Consider the following 19,939-nt stretch of genomic DNA (forward strand, 5'->3'; position numbering starts at 1 on the left):
TTTTTGGCTGATTTCTTTTGATTTTCCAATGATGTCAATTAAAGAGGCACTGAGTTTGAAGGTAGGCCTTGAAATACATATACAGGTACACCTCCAATTGGCTCAACTTAGCCAATTAGCCTATCAGAAGCTTCTAAAGCCATGACATCATTTTCTGGAATTTTCCAAGCTGTTTAAAGGCACAGTCAACTTAGCGTATGTACATTTCTGACCCACTGGAATTGTGATACAGTGAAATCTGTCTGTAAACAATTGTTTAAAATTTACTTGTCATGCACAAAGTAGATGTCCTAACCAACTTGCCAAAACTATAGTTTGTTAACAAGAAATGTGTGGAGTGGTTGAAAAACGACTTTTAATGGCTCCAAACTAAACAATTGTACCTGTTGCAAAAGTGGTAGAACTTAGGTCACAAAGTTAGTATCTTCCAAAACTGAGATTTGCGCGATTTAAACAATCTCAGGTACATCATTTTTTCTTGGGTTGAGATTTGAATCCTGCCCATGTCTGGCAGCACCCGAACAACTAACCTACAGTCCGCCCTTTTTCTTTACATACAGCAGAGCTAACCAATTGAAGCATTAACACACAGTGTCTCGGACTAATTTGAGACTTGTTCGTTATAAAAGGCTTGGGTTTTTCCAACTCTAACATCCTCACATTTGTGAGAGAACTTTAGCGTCACAAACATAACTGTCATCAAAGATAGGGAAATGCTCGGAACTTGGGATTCTTGACCAATCACGTTCATGTTGTCATGTGTTCGGTGGCTGTTTGGATATTTCAAGTAAAGTGGATCACATATTTTACGTTTACAGATGCCCTTATGCAGAGCGACTTACTGTAGTGAGTGCATACAGTTTCATACTTTTTTCGTACTAGTCCCCCATGGGAATCGAACCCACAATCCTTGCAAGCTCCATGCTCTACCAACTGAGCTACACGCGACACAGAACAGTACACTATTAGCAAAAATGACATACTTCAAACTGTTGCGTCAGTCATGGCTTCTAGTGTTTCTTTTTTAAACAAGGCTAAATCAGTGATGGCATCCGTAAAGCTGAAGAGAGTCTCTGCATGATGTATATCACTCCAGCCATTTAATAACATGGCTATCCTTTCTCACCCTTCACCCGTCTTTCCCAGGTGACCTCTCTCCTCCGTCGTGTCCTCCCAGAGGTGACACCCGTGCGCCTGGCCAGCATCATCGGCATCAAGGCCCTGCCGCCTGCCGATATCAGTGACATCATCCACTCGACCGAGAAGGGTGACTGGAACAAGCTTGGCATCCTGGACATGTTCCTGGGCTGCATTGCCAAGGCACTCACTGTGCAACTCAAGGCCAAGGGAACCACCATTGCCGGCACGGCGGGCATGGCGGCAGGCAAAGGCATCACTACTGTCACGCTGCCCTTGATCTTCAACTCCAGGTGAGACCACAACTTTGTGATTTACCTTCATGAGGCACAATTTTTTTTTTTAAATGGTCCAAAAAGTTGTGAATTATGACTATGTGGACTTGTCCAATTAGAAAAGCTTGCTTTTGTTTTACTTTGCAAGACGTGAGATGACCCATGTTATCTCACAAAAAACGATTCATGACTTCGTCGACAAACATTTTGAGATATTCTCAAACCAATTGTCAAATGTGATTTCTCTTGATTGAACAGGAATTTTCAATATAATGTCATTCAAATGTATTTATAAAGCATTTTACTGACATTCTCTTGTATTCATACATTTCTGGAATTGGCCTATATATACAGTACTTGTTTTGCTGATCTCTGTAGTATTGTGTCCCATAATGAACACATTGGTCACTGCCTCTCTCCATGTTCAGCTACATTCGCCGGGGGGAGAGCCACTGGTGGATGAAGGGATCCACTCCCCCTCAGATCGCTGAGATCATCATCAAGCTGGTCAAAGACATGGCTGCCGGACACCTGTCGGACACCTGGTCTCGGGTGACGAAGAACGCCATCGCTGAGACCATCATCGCCCTCACCAAGATGGAGGAGGAGCATCGCTCGCCAGTCCGCTGCATCGCCACCACCCGGGTACGGCTGTTCTCATATCACACGACCATATTGTGTGTGTGTTTAGCAGACCTGGGTTCAAATGCAATTTCATTACTTTCACATTTCATAGTATTCAGATTCATTTTTGGAAAATACAAGTAGTTAAATATTGGAATGTAAGTGTATTTAAATAACAAATAATGAAAATACATGTATTTGAACCCAGGTCTGGTGTTTGTGTGTAGTGTGTGACGATGTTTGTATGTGCACATGCACGTGTGTTAGGTTAGTGCGTGTGTTTGAGTACATTTTTAACCTCTCTGTCCTTTCTCTCTGTACTGTAGTTGTGGCTTGCTCTGGCCTCTCTGTGTGTGCTGGACCAGGATCATGTGGACAGGCTGTCCTCAGGCCGCTGGATGGGCAAAGACGGACAGCAGAGACAGATGGTAACTTATTAGCCTCATAGAACACGTGCATTTTGGTAAAGCAATATAGACTCTATAGACTCTTTTTTTTTCTTCTCAATTGTAATCTGTTGAGATTATGCATAAATTCATGGATTTTATTTATAGCACTCCAAATCGCATTCCTTACAAATCCAACAATTTTACATTTAGCTATACACATTTTACTGTTCTGGGTGGATGAAATGAGGGAAAGTTGTCTTGAGGGTGTTCAGGTCATAACCGTAAAGTCTCGTTGTGCTCCCATCCACAGCCCATGTGCGATAACCATGATGACGGCGAGACAGCAGCCATCATCCTGTGTAACATGTGTGGTAACCTGTGTACCGACTGTGACCGCTTCCTCCACCTGCACCGACGCACTCGCTCCCATCAGAGACAGGTCGGTAGTACCCACATTCACCTGTAGGGGGCACTCTGCCCCCAGTCATAGCGCTAGACTGGGAGCCTGTCGAAGTGTCAATGCTTCTTTCCACCTTGGTACCACCTGCAATAATGTGTATACCAGGGTTTCCATTAGGAAAATTTGCCACCGGACAAGATTGAAGTTTACTAGACATTTGAGAATTTTACCAGACATCAGTATGCATTCGGTGCGTAACCCATTATAGTGTTTACTCACTGTGCTTAGAATGCAGAAATCACATTTTGATTATGGTAATTCATTTTAACAGAATAGAAATTAGTCTGTAAAGTTGTAATAAAGTAGAACGATGTTCTTATACCAACATGGACCAACATGAAAGGTGTTATTGTCTTCATCCCTACTATAAATGCGCAGAATACAGTGAAATGCTTACTTACAAGCCCCTAACCAACAATAGTTGTTGACTTCTGTAACCATGAAAGCCTCGGTTTCATGCATGTTAACATTAGAAGCCTCTTCCCTAAGTTTGTTTTATTCACTGCTTTAGCACACTCTGCCAACCCGGATGCCCTAGCCGTGTCTGAATCCTGGCGTAGGAAATCCTGAAATGTCCATCCCTAACTATAACATTTTCAGACAAGATAGAACTGTCAACGGGTGGGGAGTTTCAATCTACTGCAGAGAGAGCCTGCAGAGTTCTCTCATACTATCCAGGTCTGTTCCCAAACAATTTGAGCTTTTCCTTCTAAAAATCCACCTTTCCAGAAACAAGTCTCTCACCGTTGCCGCTTGTTATAGCCCCAGCCCCCAGCTGTGCTCTGAACACAATATGTGAATTGATTGCCCCCCATCTATCTTCAGAGCTCATACTGTTTGGTGACCTAAACTGGAACATGATTAACACCCCGGCCGTCCTACAGTCTAAGCTAGATGTCCTCAATCTCACACAAATTATCAATGAACCTACCAGGTATAACCCCAAATCCGTGAACATGGGCACACTCATAGATATCATCCTGATCAACCTGTCCTCTAAATAAATACACCTCTACTGTCTTCAACCAGGACCTCAGAGATCACTGCCTCATTGCCTGTGTCCGTAACGGGTCTGCGGTCAAACGACCACCCCTCATCACTGTCAAACGCTCCCTAAAACACTTCAGCGAGCAGGCCTTTCTAATCGACCTGGCCCGGGTATCCTGGAAGGATATTGACCTCATTTCGTCACTAGAGGATACCTGGTTATTCTTTAAAAGTGCTTTCCATCTTAAATAAGCATGCCCCATTAAAAAAAAATGTTTGATCCAAGAACAGATATAGCCCTTGGTTCACTGCCCTTGACCAGCACAAAAACATGTGGCGTACTGCATTAGCATCGAATAGCCCCCGCAATATGTAACTTTTCAGGGAAGTTAGAAACCAATATACACCGGCAGTTAGGAAAGCTAAGGCTAGCTTTTTCAAATGGAAATTTGCATCCTGAAGCACAAACTCCAAAAAGTTCTGGGACACTGTAAAGTCCATGGAGAATAAGAGCACCACCTCCCAGCTTCCCACTGCACTGAGGCTAGGAAACACTGTCACCACCGATAAATCCATGATGAGAATTTCATGAAGCATTTTTCTACGACTGGCCATGCTTCCCACCTGGCTACCTCTACCCCGGTCAACAGCCCTGCACCCCCCACAGCAACTTGCCCAAGCCTCCCCCATTTCTCCTTCACCCAAATCCAGATAGCTGATGTTCTGAAAGAGTTGCAAAATATGGACCCCTACAAATCAGCTGGGATAGACAATCTGGACCCTCTTCTAAAATTATCTGCCGCAATTGTTGCAACCCCTATTACTAGCCTATTCAACCTCTCTTTCGTATCGTCTGAGATCCCCAAAGTTTGGAATGCTGCCGCAGTCATCCCCCTCTTCAAAGGGGGAGACACTCTAGACCCAAACTGTTACAGACCTATATCTATCCTACCCTGCCTTTCTTAGATCTTCGAAAGCCAAGTTAACAAACAGATCACCAACCATTTCGAATCCCACCGTACCTTCTCCTCTATGCAATCTGGTTTCCGAGCTGGTCATGGGTGCACTTCAGCCACGCTCAAGGTCCTAAACGATATCATAACTGCCATCGATAAAAGACAATACTGTGCAGCCGTATTCATCGACCTGGCCAAGGCTTTCAACTCTGTCAATCACCACATTCTTATCTGCAGACTCAACAGCCAGGTTTCTCTAATGATTGCCTCGCCTGGTTCACCAACTACTTCTCAGACAGAGTTCAGTGTGTCAAATCGTTGTCCAAAACTCGGCCTGTTGTCCGGACCTCTGGCAGTCTCTATGGGGGTGCCACAGGGTTAAATTCTCGGGACGACTCTTTTCTCTGTATATATCAATGATGTCGCTCTTGCTGCTGGTGATTCTCTGATCCACCTCTACGCAGACGAAACCATTCTGTATACATCTGTCCCTTCTTTGGACTCTGCGTTAACTAACTTCAATACCATACAACTCTCCTTCCGTGGCCTCCAACTTCTTTTAAATGCTAGTAAAACTAAATGCATGCTCTTCAACTGATCGCTGCCCACCCGTCCAGCATCACTACTCTGGACGGTTCTGACTTAGAATATGTGGACAACTACAAATACCCAGGTGTCTGGTTAGACTCCTTCCAGACTCACATTAAGCATCTCCAATCCAAAATGAAATCTAGAATCGGCTTCCTATTTCGCAACAAAGCATCCTTCGCTCATGCTGCCAAATATACCCTCATGAAACTGACTATCCTACCGATCCTTGACTTCGGCGAGATCATTTACAAAATAGCCTCCAACACTCTACTGAGCAAAATAGATGCTGTCTATCACAGTGCCGTTTTGTCACCAAAGCCCCATATACTACCCACCACTGCGACCTGTATGCTCTCGTTGGCTGGCCCTCACTAAATATTTGTTGCCAAACCCAATGGCTCCAGGTCATCTGTTAGTCTTTGCTAGGTAAAGCCCCGCCTTCTCAGCTCAGTTGTCACCATAGCAACACCCACCCGTAGCACGTGCTCCGGCAGGTATATCTCACTGGTCAACCCCAAAGCCAACACTTACTTTGGCTGCCTTTCCTTCCAGATCTCTGCTGCCAATGACTGGATCGAATTGCAAAGATCACTGAAGTTGTGGACTTGTATCTCCCTCACTAACTTCAAGCATCAGCTGTCAGAGCAGCTTTCCAATCACTGTACCTGTACACAGCCAATCTGTAAAAAGCACACCCAACTACCTCATCCCCATATTATTATTATTTTTTTGCTCCTTTGCACCCCCTTATCTCTACTTGCACATTCATCTTCTGCACATCAATCACTCCAGTGTTTAAATGCTAAATTGTAATTACTTCGCCACTACTGCCTATTTATTGCGTATTTATTGTTTTACCTCCCTAATCTTACCTCATTTGTACACACTGTATATATATTTTTTTCTATTGTCTTATTGACTGTACTTTTGTTTATTCCATGTGTAACTCTGTTGTTGTTTGTGTTGCACTGCTTTGCTTTATCTTGGCCAGGTCGCAGTTGTAAATGAGAACTTGTTCTCAACTGGCCTACCTGGATAAATAAAAGTGAGAAAAAGAAAAAAAATGTTTAAAAAAAATTGTACAAAGATTGCACTTTTGCTAGCAGATTGGAAGGAAGTGGGGGTTTATTCGATTGCCTACGAATTCTCAGAAGGCAGCCTGGCCGCCGGCCATTTTTCTCTGCCTCTTCACACAATTCACGGGTACAGTGCCTTGCGAAAGTATTCGGCCCCCTTGAACTTTGCGACCTTTTGCCACATTTCAGGCTTCAAACATAAAGATATAAAACTGTATTTTTTTGTGAAGAATCAACAACAAGTGGGACACAATCATGAAGTGGAACGACATTTATTGGATATTTCAAACTGTTTTAACAAATCAAAAACTGAAAAATTGGGCTAATTTCTATTTAGTTAGAAATTTAGTTAATTTAGTTCAGAAAAAACATCTAAATATATTTGTGTAATTTAATTTGTGACGACCTGTCCTATAGGATATTTATTAACATTTTAATAAATAACAAAACACAGCTGTTTTCTAAAACAATCTAATTGAATTTAGCCTTGGCATAAACATTTAAATTAATAAATAACAAACATCGCTGTCTACAAACAATCATTTGCCTCTAATTTACTTGCCTTTGCTGCGCACTTTGGACTGCTTAAAGTGAGCCGCTGCTGCTGGGAAGTCGAAACTGTCCAACTCTGTGGAGCAGCTTGCAATGCGCTTTAGACTTGTTATGTAGTCCTCAAGAAGGTGTGATCACTCTGTTTTGGAGCGAGAATCCCCACTCGGCGGAGACACTGGAACAGGGATAATCAACGCAACATTCGGCAATTTTGCCCTGTCCGGGTACACTTTGCTGAAGTCCCTTATGAGGACCTCACGAGCAGTTTTGAACTTTTTTCTTCTCCCTGATAATTTCCAGCACCAATTTATCGGCTATTAATTTATTTTGTTTTGGCCAAAAGTCGGCAATTACCGGCAAACAGAAACCCTGGTGTATATACGCCCATTCGTGAAGACCTGACCGCGTATAAATTTTAAAGGGATGTTCCACTCAAAATACAGGGGGGGGGGGGGGGCTAGCCTGATCCATGAAAAACAGCACCAGACCATTATTCCTCCTCCACCAAACTTTACATTTTGGCAGGTACCGTTCTCCTGGCATCCGCCAAACCCAGATTTGGTGAAGTTTGATTCATCTCTCCATCTGTTTCCTGAGACGCCCACGGTGCTTGCGGAAGTGTCTGAAGGACGAGGGAAGTTACTCACTCAGACTGCTGGCTCGAAATCATGAAAAGAATAGTCAATCAAGTTTGCTGATTAAATGTGACGAGATCGTAATATCTGCTTGAGTCAGAGTCTGCACCAAGAGGTGTTGCAACGTCTTTTTCCCAAGGGGTCCTTTCAACAGATACTCCTTGTGGATGACTGTGTTGCATCCAGCATAAGGAAAAGACGGTGTGGTCAGTGCAGATGGCACCTGTGACCACATTTGGTTGTTTTTCCATCAGTGGGACCACACGATCCATCAGTCTGCTCCTAGTAACAAGCGATATGTCTTGGAAGTGTAGTTTCAGCATGAGTCTCAATGTGAGAGGCGAGGTAGTCTAAGTGAAAACTCTAAGGTTAGTGTTGCATCGTTCCGTATTTAACCAACGTTTAGCTGGGTTCAAAGCCCTTTTGAGATCATTGAACAATGTTTGAGAGATGAGTGATATTGTTGAGCCTGAATCAATTAACGCATCACAGGTTAAGCAGTCCTCCAGGACTGTTTTGAGGTATGGCCTCTGAGTTGCGTTGTGTTGTCATATTCTCCACAAAGTGGAGTGGTTGTTTTCAACGGTGTGATGTCATTTGTGTTCATGGTTTAAACAGATCGACGTATCTTAGTTTGAGTGGAATTGGCTTTTGCGATGGTGTTTACCTTGTGCGTCGCAACATTTGTATCTGAGTGTATAGTCCAAGCCCATGGGCTTGTTGCTTGATCGAGCGGGCCCTGGCTATGGTTTCAAGTGAGAGCTGGGGTAAGTTGATTGTTTACGTCCTCGCAAATGCCTAGTCATGGTGACTTATCTTTTTCCTCTTTCTCAAATTGTTGGCGCTTTTGTACTTCTCTTAGCAGAACTTCTAGAGAGCATCGGTTTACGTTGTGATCGTCATTGAACCCATTGTTACACTTGTTACCTGACACTTTGTGTGGGTTGAGTGCAGTAACGTAGCGATCACGTTGATTGTAGCGGTAGTCGTTACGCTGGTGATGTACTTTAGTTATTTTGACCGCTGTGGTTCTTGATATTGTGGTTTCGTGGTAGATGTCGTTGTTGTGCGTCATCTCGCAACGCTCCTATCCCTGACAATGCACCCTCTAAGTGGAGTGAGTGCTACAAAGTTGATTTCACTGGACCCCAGTAATACCATATACCCCGGTATGGTACTATAAAGGTATGAAAATCTGGATATCGCCTAACCCTAGTCAAGATGTTTTTTTCAATATTACCATTCATTTTGAAAATATGTCTTAAACATCTTACAGACTCTAAAATCCGACTCATCCCTTTCTGGCAGGCATGATGTGTAATTTAACACGGCGGTATCCCTAGTCTCCATGCTGTTTCTCTCCAGGTGTTTAAGGAGGAGGAGGAGGCAATCAAGGTGGACCTCCACGAGGGCTGTGGGAGGACAAAGCTCTTCTGGCTTATGGCTCTGGCCGACTCCAAGACCATGAAGGCCATGGTGGAGTTCAGGGAACACACAGGTAACAGAACCTATCCAGACCCTTTTCTGACCATGTCAGTGTAGATCTGAGAGGGACTGGATAGATGTAATCAAGAAACAACCCCTAGCTAGCCATTACCCCCTAGACACTTGTGTAGATCTGAGAGGGACTGGATAGATGTAAGCAATGATGACATTTAGAAGTTAAAGTGGAGCTACTACTACTACTACTACACATTTTTTACAATCATAAGACGTCACAGACTGTCATGACTGTGTTTAGCATCTGCCGTGTGATTTTTATGACAAGGGGATGTATTCCTTCTCTAGCCTTCTCTCGTGCATAGATAATGCTCTGCCTCTGTGTGCAGGGAAACCAGCCTCCAGCAGCTCAGATGCCTGCAGGTTTTGTGGCACCAGGAACGGCACCGAGCTCTCGGCTGTGGGCAGTGTCTGCTCTGACCCAGACTGCCAGGTACCAACTAGAGGTCGACCGATTATGATTTTTCAACGCCGATACCTATTATTGGAGGACGAAAAAAAGCCGATAACGATTAACTAGTTATGGCTGCAATCCCGTTAATCCCGATATTGGGATAATTGTCATCAACAACCGCTGAATTGCATAGCGCCACATTCAATGAATATTACTAAAAATATATATAGTCATGAAATCACAAGTGCAATATAGGAAAACACAGTTTAGCCTTTTGTTAATCCACATGTCGTGTCAGATTTTGAAAATATGCTTACAGCTAAAGCAATCCAAGCATTTGTGTAAGTTTATCGATCGCTCAACAAAACATTATGTACACTTAGCATCAAGTAGCTTGGTCACGAAAATCAGAAAAGCAATCAAATGAATCGTTTACCTTTGATGATCTTCGGATGTTTTCACTCACGAGACTCCCAGTTACACAATAAATGTTCCTTTTGTTCCATAAAGATATTTTTTTAATATCCAAAATACCTCCATTTGTTTGGCGCGTTATGTTCAGAAATCCACAGGAAAGAGCGGTCACGACAACGCAGACAAATTCCAAATAGTAATGTCCACAGGAACATGTCAAACGTTTTTTATAATCAATCCTCAGGTTGTTTTTAAAATATATAATCGATAATATATAAACCGCAAACGTCTTTATCAGTAGGAGAGGGAAAGGCAATGGCTGTCCAAACTCTGTTGCGTGAGCAAAACTCATGCGACCACTTGACGCGATGTTATCTTTCTGGCTCATTTTTCAAAATAAAAGAATGAAACTATGTCTGAAGACTGTTGACACCTTGAGGAAGCGATAGGAAAAGGAATCTGGTTGATATCCCTTTAAATGGAGCAAAGGGAGGCTATGAAACATGGAGTTTTTAAAATAGAAGCCACTTCCTGGTTTGATTTTCCTCAGGGTTTCGTCTGCAATATCAGTTCTGTTATACTCACAGACAATATTTTGATAGTTTTGGAAACTTTAGAGTCCAATACTAATCCAATATCCAATACTAATAATACAAAAACAAAGTGTTGGAAAAGAAAGTAAAAGTGCAATATGTGCCATGTGAGAAAGCTAACGTTTAAGTTCCTTGCTCAGAACATGAGAACATATGAAAGCTGGTGGTATTGATTTTAAGAAAGGCATTAATGTTTATGGTTAGGTACAGTCGTGCTTTTTTCGCAAATGCGTTTTTGTTAAATCATCCTGTTTGGCGAAGTTGGTTGTCTTTGTTAGGAAAAATAGTCTTCACACAGTTTGCAACGAGCCAGGCGGCCCAAACTGCTGCATATACCCTAACTCTATTGCAAGAGAAGTGACACCATTTTTCCTATGGGACTCCCGATCACGGCCAGTTGTGATACAGCCCGGGATCGAACCTGAGTCTCTAGTGATGCCTCTAGCGCTGTGATGCAGTGACTTAGACCACTGCGCCACTCTGGAGGCCCCACAAATGTTTAACTGATTAAAAAAAAAACATTTTTAAAGAGAGGTGAGCAAACAATGTTTTAATAAAAATACCCTCTTGTTAAAACTACTTTAGTTCAACACCTAGCGACCTATTACAGAAATTGTAGCCTCTTGTGGAGACTAAAAGAGGCATAGTTCAGCCATAATCAGAGAGGAAGATCTGTATCTCTTTATTGGAAGCTTGAGAACATTATTTTTTCTCTAATCGTGCAATTTTTTTAAATGTAACTTTTCATATATCTATATATTTGTTATGTTTCAGAAAAGTGAAAAGGCACATCTCGAGGGGGTCCAGGCTCGCAGGTCGATCTTAATATACTTTAAAATGACTAAAACCAAATCTAAACTGTTAAAAAAATTATAAATGGATCATCTTGTTTCTTGACTGTGTGCAGCTCGTTAATAATCTCTGAAATGAAAGCTTGACAGTTAGGGACAATGTTGGGCTACATTACTTTAAAAGTAATTACAACATTACTTACTATGGAAAGTAACATGTTACATTTACGTTACTAAAAAACAGAAACCCCTCTGAAGATGCCTTGTGCATGTTGGTCATTCATTCTTATGCCTAGTAGAGGAGGATCACTACCTTTTGAATGGCTACCGTCCATAGCCAGGGTTTCTCAAACTCGGTCCTGTTTATTTAAATTAACTGATTTTCTTCTATGAACTCAATAAAATCGCTGAAGTTGTTGCATATGGCATTTATATTTTTGTTCAATATATATTATTTAGTTTAATTATTTGTACACAAGTAAATGCATATATAAAACCAACTGGACATAGTAAAAGGTGAAGCTCAAATACAATGGCAACTGGCTACCGGTGTTGTATTGTTTTATACACACACACACAAAATTATTTTAAATTCTACAATTCATGAATTGAATTCCTTGTAACTCACTAATTTTGACCCCCTTACTCTGCTGTACAGTATTGCACTGCAAAGGGTGTTGCTATTGTAAATGCACTTTCAATAAAGTGGATTTGATTAAATGTATTCGATAAAGCCCATCGTCTGACCCTCACTCTCTCCTCTGTAGGAGTATGCCAAGCTGGCGTGCAGTAAGACCCAAGCATGCGGCCACCTCTGTGGCGGGGTGAGGAATGAGAAGAGCTGCCTGCCCTGTCTGCACGGCTGCCACAAGAGTACAGGCTGCCTGAAACAGGACGCAGACGACATGTGCATGATCTGCTTCACTGAGGCGCTCTCTGCCGCTCCCGCTGTCCAGGTACACAGAATTACATTTTATTTCACCTTTATTTAAACAGGGAGTCATGCTGGAACCACGGTCTCTTTTGCAGATGAGCATTGCATGAACGCATCAATAAACATCAAATTACACAATGCATGAAAAGCAAAACACAATCATATGAAACAAACACATTCTTCAGTAAAAAGGCCCTGAATTGGACTGAATTGCGGTCGAGGCACCAACTTTAAGGAATTTTGGACATCTCCCCTGATTTAGATAAATCTGCTTGATATTAATAAAAAATGTAAGCAGATTTACCTAACTCTGTGGAGAACGGATCTCCAGGGTTAGCCATCCCTGATTCCGGGTCTGCGATCTTATGTCTGAAGCTGAACAAGTTTGTATTTATTAAGGATCGCAGCTACGCTTCCTGGGGTCCAGCAATATTAAGGCAGTGATATACAATTTCAAATATTAACATTACATTTCATAGCACTTTTCACAACACATTAAGTGTGTGACCTCAGGCCACCGCTCTACTATCACATATCTGCAATACAAAATCCATGTGTACGTGTGTATATAGTGCCTTAACAATGACGTATGGTACGGCAGAAGTTTATGCAAGAGGGCTTTATAGACCGAGAGCACTGCATTGATCTACGCTACTTCAAAGAGGGCCAGCCAACCTTCTGATAAAATGCAAAATGATGTATACTGAACCTATCGCCCTTACTAAAGCACAATGCGCTATGATAAACTGCATCCAATGGCTTCAATACTGTGGCAGCTGCATTTACAGTATATAGACGATACAAATACTATTGTTGATAGTATTATATTGTATCTCTATGATACTAGCTTGATTCAGACAGTGACTCACACCTGGGTTTATTAGAATCTGTTTTCTTTCATATACTTTTGAGTTTTTTTTTGCCTGCCTGGATGGGTGGAATTTGAAGTTGTGGGACTGTTATATTAGTTTCAACGCCCCCAGGCAGGTTCAAATCATGTTTAGCTAAAGTGTTTGAAAATAATACAGATTCTATTTGAACCAAGGACCTTGTTTGTCTTTAGGACATAAATGTGTTCGAGGTCAGGTTCCAAATGTTCTATGTGTGCTTTCTGTTATTTTCCTCAGCTGGACTGCAGTCACGTGTTCCACCTCCAATGTACCCGTCGTGTTCTGGAGAACCGCTGGCTCGGGCCCAGGATCACCTTCGGCTTCATGTCCTGCCCCATTTGCAAGGTACTATTGTAACTTATGTAGCCCCGCCCACTTGACCCTAGCCATTTCGAAAGCTAAAGAACTAAATGTGTCGTTTTCACATAATATAAGCACTTGGAAGCCGACGTTAGCATAATTAGCATTCCCAGAAACGTAACAGACTAGCTTATTAGACTATCTCATGATCGTTCTCCATACAGGCTGTATTTCTTTTCATTCGAAGATCAATGCTTGAAAGGGCAATGTTGTTAGACACAGAATACCAATGTCAAAAGACAGAAACGGTCAATGTTTTTATGTAGGTAACATTCGGATATTTGCAATCCGTTGTGCTACAAATTTAACTAGCTAACCCGCCAGTTATTATTTTGTTGGAATGCAAATTATGAGTGCTTATACTTACATTTTTTCAGATGAAATCACTTGATGAAGGCTGAAAGTGAAGGTTTTAACTATTACTTAAATAAAATGAGGTTTTTAATAGTGAGCAAGCGTTGAGCCTTATCCTTTTCAATAACTTTTCTCACCAGAGAATTACAAGATCTTTCAAATTCTGTGCAAGTTATTTAATTGTTTTGACAAATGTAATTTATATCTAATCACACAGCTGTGTATCAATGCGACAACCGCAGGAAATTGGCTGCGCCATTGTTGCCAGGCTATGGTGAATATAAAACCAATCTCCAGTGTCGCCCTGGAACATCTAGTAATACACAGCCTCAAATATGGTCTAGAACAGTGGGAGAACATCCCGCCCGTTTCAATTGGTTTATCTTCCATCTATTCCCTCATAAATGCACCAAGTATGGATTAGATCTGTTTATTGATTCGCTGGTTTAGTTCACCAGGTTGGTTTGCTGGTTGTGTTGCTTTGTATGGAGGGCTCGCCCCTTTTCAGGTTTTTTGTCTATTTTACTGACATGCACTTGTCACTAGTCTTGCACACAAGGCATTTCTAGCCGTGTGTTTAGCAAAAAAAAAAGTGGTATTCCATAATTACGCTCCCCCTTATACCAGAATTGAGGCTCTCTGTTACCATGCACACAGTATGTGCAGCGCGCAGGTACCCTATGATACCTGATACGCACCCACTTTCCACCACAAAGGGCTACATGGGAAACCGTATCCACCACACATTGGACAGGATTTACTTCTCTAAAATAACTGGGATTAGGGCAATAGGCACACTATAAAACACATACATAACCATGAATAGGTTTAACAGAGATCATGTGGCCTGGTGGTCTAACGGCCTTTGACCTCAGCACTCACAGGAATTGCATTGGTTCGAATCCAACCTACTGCCCTTCTGACTCGCACTCTTCCGACCTTTACTTTCTGCTCTTCACTGTCCTATCTGGTCAATAAAATAAAGCAAAAGTTCCAATGAGTGACAATGAATTGTGTTATGTAGAGTTTACCAATTGACCTTGCAAAGATTCCTATCTTCATGATTTTCAATGTAACGTGCTTGGATCATAACAGCTCTGACTGAGTTTGAACTAACTAACATTGTGCCAACCGAGTTTAAAAAAGGAGATAGAATTGACTCAGACTCTTACTTGACTGGGCTGTTGCGTTTTTCCTCCCAGAACAAGATCAACCACTCGGTCATCAAGGACCTGCTGGACCCTATCAAGGAGCTGTTTGAGGACGTACGGAGGAAGGCTCTGATGAGGATGGAGTACGAGGGGCTGCACAAGAGCGAGGCCATCACCACGCCCGGTGCCCGCTTCCACAACGACCCGGCCGGCTTCGCAATGAATCGATACGCCTACTACGTCTGCTACAAGTGCCAAAAGGTAGGCACTAGGGGTGTAACGGTTCACCAAACCCATGGTTTGGTACATATTGTGGTTTTAGGGTCATGGTTCGGTTTCGATATGAAATGCCAACAGTTATTGTAGTTAAACAAAAATGATCTAAGAAAATGCTAAATGTTGGTACTCCTGATTACATTAATGATCATGAGTCATATAATTCCTGATGAGAACATATGATTACTCATCAACAGCAACACTAAAATAAAGTGCAGTATGCATGTGCAATCAATATGTAAACATGGCTCAGACATTGTATAGGCCTATGCTATAATGTTTTCTTACAAAGAGAAAAATGGGCACGGTACTTCTCATTTCCCACTCTGGGGTAATGTGATGAACTGTCACTGTTAAGTAGCTCTCTGGAGCCCTGGAGGTCCATCCATCTGTAGGAAGTGCAACACAGGGTGCATTGACCAATTCATTAACGTTGGCTTCAGCTTGCTTATATTGAGCGGGTACTACCTGTTTGCTGAAATGCGTACGAAGCGGAAAACGTGGTTCGTAACGTGGCTCAAGCACTTACACAAGGTCATGAAACCCCTTATTCTTAACCTGTTGCGACGACCAAACCCGGATCCGGGATTCTATTTATAGACCTTATCTCATTACCATAACACAACGTTAACTATTCATGAAAATCGCAAATGAAATGAAATAAATATGCTATCTCTCAAGCTTAGCCTTTTGTTAACCTGTTGCGACGACCAAACCCGGATCCGGGATTCTATTTATAGACCTAAGCTCATTACCATAACGCAACGTTAACTATTCATGAAAATCGCAAATGAAATGAAATAAATATGCTAGCTCTCAAGCTTAGCCTTTTGTTAACAACACTGTCATCTCAGATTTTCAAAATATGCTTTTCAACCATAGGAAAACAATCATTTGTGTAACAGTAGCTAGCTAGCGTAGCATTTAGCGTTAGCATTAGCGTTAGCATTAGCGTTAGCATTTAGCAGGCAACTATCACAAAAACAAGTAAAGCCTTCAAATAAAATAACTTACCTTTGAAGAACTTCTGATGTTTTCAATGAGGAGACTCTCAGTTAGATAGCAGATGCTCAGTTTTTCCAAAAAGATTCTTTGTGTATTAGAAATAGGTCCGTTTTGTACATCACATTTGGCTACCAAAAAAAAAAAAAAAAAAAAAAAAAAAAAACGAAAATTCAGCCCTCAAAACGCAAACTTTTTTCCAAATTAACTCCATAATATCGACTGAAACATGGCAAACGTGGTTTAGAATCAATCCTCAAGGTGTTTTTCCACATATCTCTTTGATGATATATCCTTCGTGGAAGCCTGGTTTCTCCTTGCTCTCAAATGGAAAAATAATTGCACCTGGCTTTGCGCTCCAATTTCGACGCAGGGACACCAGGCGGACACTTGGAAAATGTAGTCTCTTATGGTCAATCTTCCAATGATATGCCTACAAATACGTCACAATGCTGCAAACACCTTGGGGAAACGACAGAAAGTGTAGGCTCATTCCTTGCGCAATCACAGCCATATAAGGAGACAATGGAAAACAAAGCTTCAGAGATTCTGCTCATTTCCTGGTTGACGTATCATCTTGGTTTCGCCTGTAGAATGAGTTCTGGGGCTCTTACAGACAATATCTTTGCAGATTCTGAAACTTCAGTGTTTTCTTTCCAAAACGGTCAATAATATGCATAGTCGAGCATCTTTTCGTGACAAAATATTGCGCTTAAAACGGGAACGTTTTTTATCCAAAAATGAAATAGCGCCCCTAGAGATCCAAGAGGTTAACCACCAAGAATGGGCGCATATCTGTGGTTATAAAGATGTTCATGCACTGAATGAAATGAAAAAAGGTACTAACCACATTTGGCTAAAACTTAACAAAGGTACAATCTATTGTGACAATTATGTATACATATGGGCAGCTTATGCTCCTCCTTCAGATTCATCATATTACAATGATCAGTTTATTGACGATCTCCATACAGAAATCATTACATTTCAGGCAGAGGGTAAAGTGCTTCTTTGTGGAGATTTCAATGTAAGAACAGGTTCTGAGCCTGACTACACTGATGTGGGAGGTAACCACCACATATTTGGACACCCCTCCTTGTAAAGTAGCCCTATTATAAATAATAGAAACAGTCCTGACCAAATGCTGAACAAAAATGGGAAGGAGTTAGTGCATCTCTGTCGAGCCTTAGGCCTGTACATGCTTAATGGCAGAATCAGAGGGGACTCTTTAGGTCAGTTTACTTACTGCTCAGCTCTTGGGACAAGTGTAGTCGATTATGCCATCACTGACATTGACCCCTCTTCCATTAGTGCATTCACTGTCAGACCACAGACACCACTGTCAGATCACAGTCAGATCAGCGTGTTTCTGAAGAAATTAACCAGCAATACTCATTCTAAAAAAACAGCCCAAAAAACTCTACTACATAGACCAATCGTAGAGATGGGCTCCAAACAGTGCAGAGAGATTCATTGAAACATTGAACTCAAATGAAATGATGAACTCTAATACAGTTCTTCAATAACTCACAATACCAAAACAATAAAGATGGTATCAATTCAGCTACTCAAAACATCAACTGCATATTCTAAAAAGCAGCATCTAAAGCAAATTTGAGAAAACCAAAGAAATGCAACATCAGAAACAAAAAACGAAATGTTTCTGAAAAATGGTTTGACAACGAATGTAAAATAATTAGAAAACACCTAAGACATATGTCAAATGAAAAACATAAGCAGCAAAACAACCCAGAGCTACGCTATGAATACTTTGAAACAGTATAAGCATACACTGAAACATAATACATTTAATTATACCAGTAAGACACTTGATGAAATTGAAAACGCAATTGACCAAAATCAGTTCTTGGACATGTGGAACAATTTAAGCACGACAAAGCCGCAAGAATTAGCGATACAAGATGAAGGAATTTGGAAAACTTATTTTGATAATGTATACAAAAACCTCCCTCAAAAAGACTTACAACAGAACCAATTAGAAATTCACAAAAAAATGTAACATCCTTGAATCAGTCAAATATATAAAATAAAATAAAAAGCGTGTGGTCTAGATAACATCAGAAATGAAATGCTGAAAAACAGCACACCTGAGTTGCAAAATGCTGCGTTAAATGGTTCAACATGGTATTAACTTCTGTCTGCTTACCTGATGTCTAGAACCAGGGGCTCATCTCCCCTGTCCACAGAAGTGGAGACAAATCAGACCCAACAATTACAGGGGAATTTGTGTCGACAGCAACTTGGGAAAGGTTTTCTGTAGCATTTTGAATTCAAACCTTCAAGAAAAAAATTGAATAAGTAAATGTCAAATTGGCTTTCTCCCCAACCATCGCACTACTGACCATATTTACACCTTACACACACTGATTAATAAACACCATCTCACTACTGACCATGCAGTGGGGGGGGGAAGTATTTAGTCAGCCACCAATTGTGCAAGTTCTCCCACTTAAAAAGATGAGAGGCCTGTAATTTTCATCATAGGTACACTTCAACTATGACAGACAAAATGAGAAAAAAAATCCAAAAAATCACATTCTAGGATTTTTTATGAATTTATTTGCAAATTATGGTGGAAAATAAGTATTTGGTCACCTACAAACAAGCAAGATTTCTGGCTCTAACAGACCTGTAACTTCTTCTATAAGAAGTTATTTACAACATTGAAAGAACAAAACAAAATCCCAAAATCGACTGAATTACCATCTGGCCCTAAAGAGAGAATATGAATTGGCTCATTATCTCTACTCTGTCAGAGATACGAAGCAGAGACAGATCCTTACCAAGTACAGGCTGAGTGACCACCAATTGGCAATAGAAACCGGCAGACATAAAAAGACATGGCTACCCAGAGAGGAGCGTATATGTGGTCACTGCACGACAGGGGAGGTAGAGACAGAGATGCACTTTCTCCTTTACTGTGAGAAATATTACTTACCAAGATATTCATTATTCACAGAAATGACTACATTTATTCAAATTTTTTAAACTAAAAATACTAATTGGCGAAGGAGCAATGGCTCTTCTTGCAGTCAAATATGTATTTGCCTGCCATAGCCTGAGGGACACTGAATAATATCTGTATAGTAAACAGTAACCTACTTATTATTATTGGTATTACTACTAATATTATTATTGTTGTGATTATCATTCCATATAGTAGTGGTATGGGTAGTATGGGGTGATGGTAATGATATCAGTTTAATGATGGTTGTAGTAGTAGTAGTAGTAGTAGTAGTAGTAGTAATGATGGTAGTTGTAGCAGTGATGTAATGATGAAGATACATTTCAATACATTTTCGAAACTATTCTCACAGTAATCAAATATTTTGCACATGAACCGCCGCCCATTTGGAATAAGAAATCATGAATGTATTTGTCCGTCGTGTCGTATAGTCCTGAACAGAACTACAGAGTTCTCTCTGTTCCATTCGCTCCTGAAGCAGCTTCTGTGAAGATAGGCTAGCCTGCCGTGTCGATGGTTTTCAGTGGGTTGATGAGAGTAGCGTAATACGGTGATTTGGCAAGAGTGGTAGGATGGTTTGAAGAGTTTGCTTTTCTAGAAATTTGACTCACG

General features: G+C 41.2%; 1 protein-coding gene across 1 annotated transcript in view; it reads left to right on the forward strand.

The window, feature by feature from the left end:
• The window catches only part of LOC139380072 (E3 ubiquitin-protein ligase MYCBP2-like), a 275,571-nt gene that overhangs the window by 241,389 nt on the left and 14,243 nt on the right, over window positions 1-19,939 (forward strand). Inside the window, exons 68-76 of the mRNA XM_071122535.1 lie at window positions 1,147-1,430; window positions 1,841-2,057; window positions 2,363-2,464; window positions 2,736-2,864; window positions 9,048-9,180; window positions 9,512-9,615; window positions 12,142-12,330; window positions 13,436-13,543; window positions 15,115-15,324. Of these exons, the coding sequence (XP_070978636.1) occupies window positions 1,147-1,430; window positions 1,841-2,057; window positions 2,363-2,464; window positions 2,736-2,864; window positions 9,048-9,180; window positions 9,512-9,615; window positions 12,142-12,330; window positions 13,436-13,543; window positions 15,115-15,324 (1,476 nt within the window). The remainder of the gene's footprint in view (window positions 1-1,146; window positions 1,431-1,840; window positions 2,058-2,362; window positions 2,465-2,735; window positions 2,865-9,047; window positions 9,181-9,511; window positions 9,616-12,141; window positions 12,331-13,435; window positions 13,544-15,114; window positions 15,325-19,939) is intronic.

The sequence above is a fragment of the Oncorhynchus clarkii genome, chromosome 22 (assembly GCF_045791955.1).
Source record: "Oncorhynchus clarkii lewisi isolate Uvic-CL-2024 chromosome 22, UVic_Ocla_1.0, whole genome shotgun sequence".
Taxonomy (NCBI): Eukaryota; Metazoa; Chordata; class Actinopteri; order Salmoniformes; family Salmonidae; genus Oncorhynchus; species Oncorhynchus clarkii.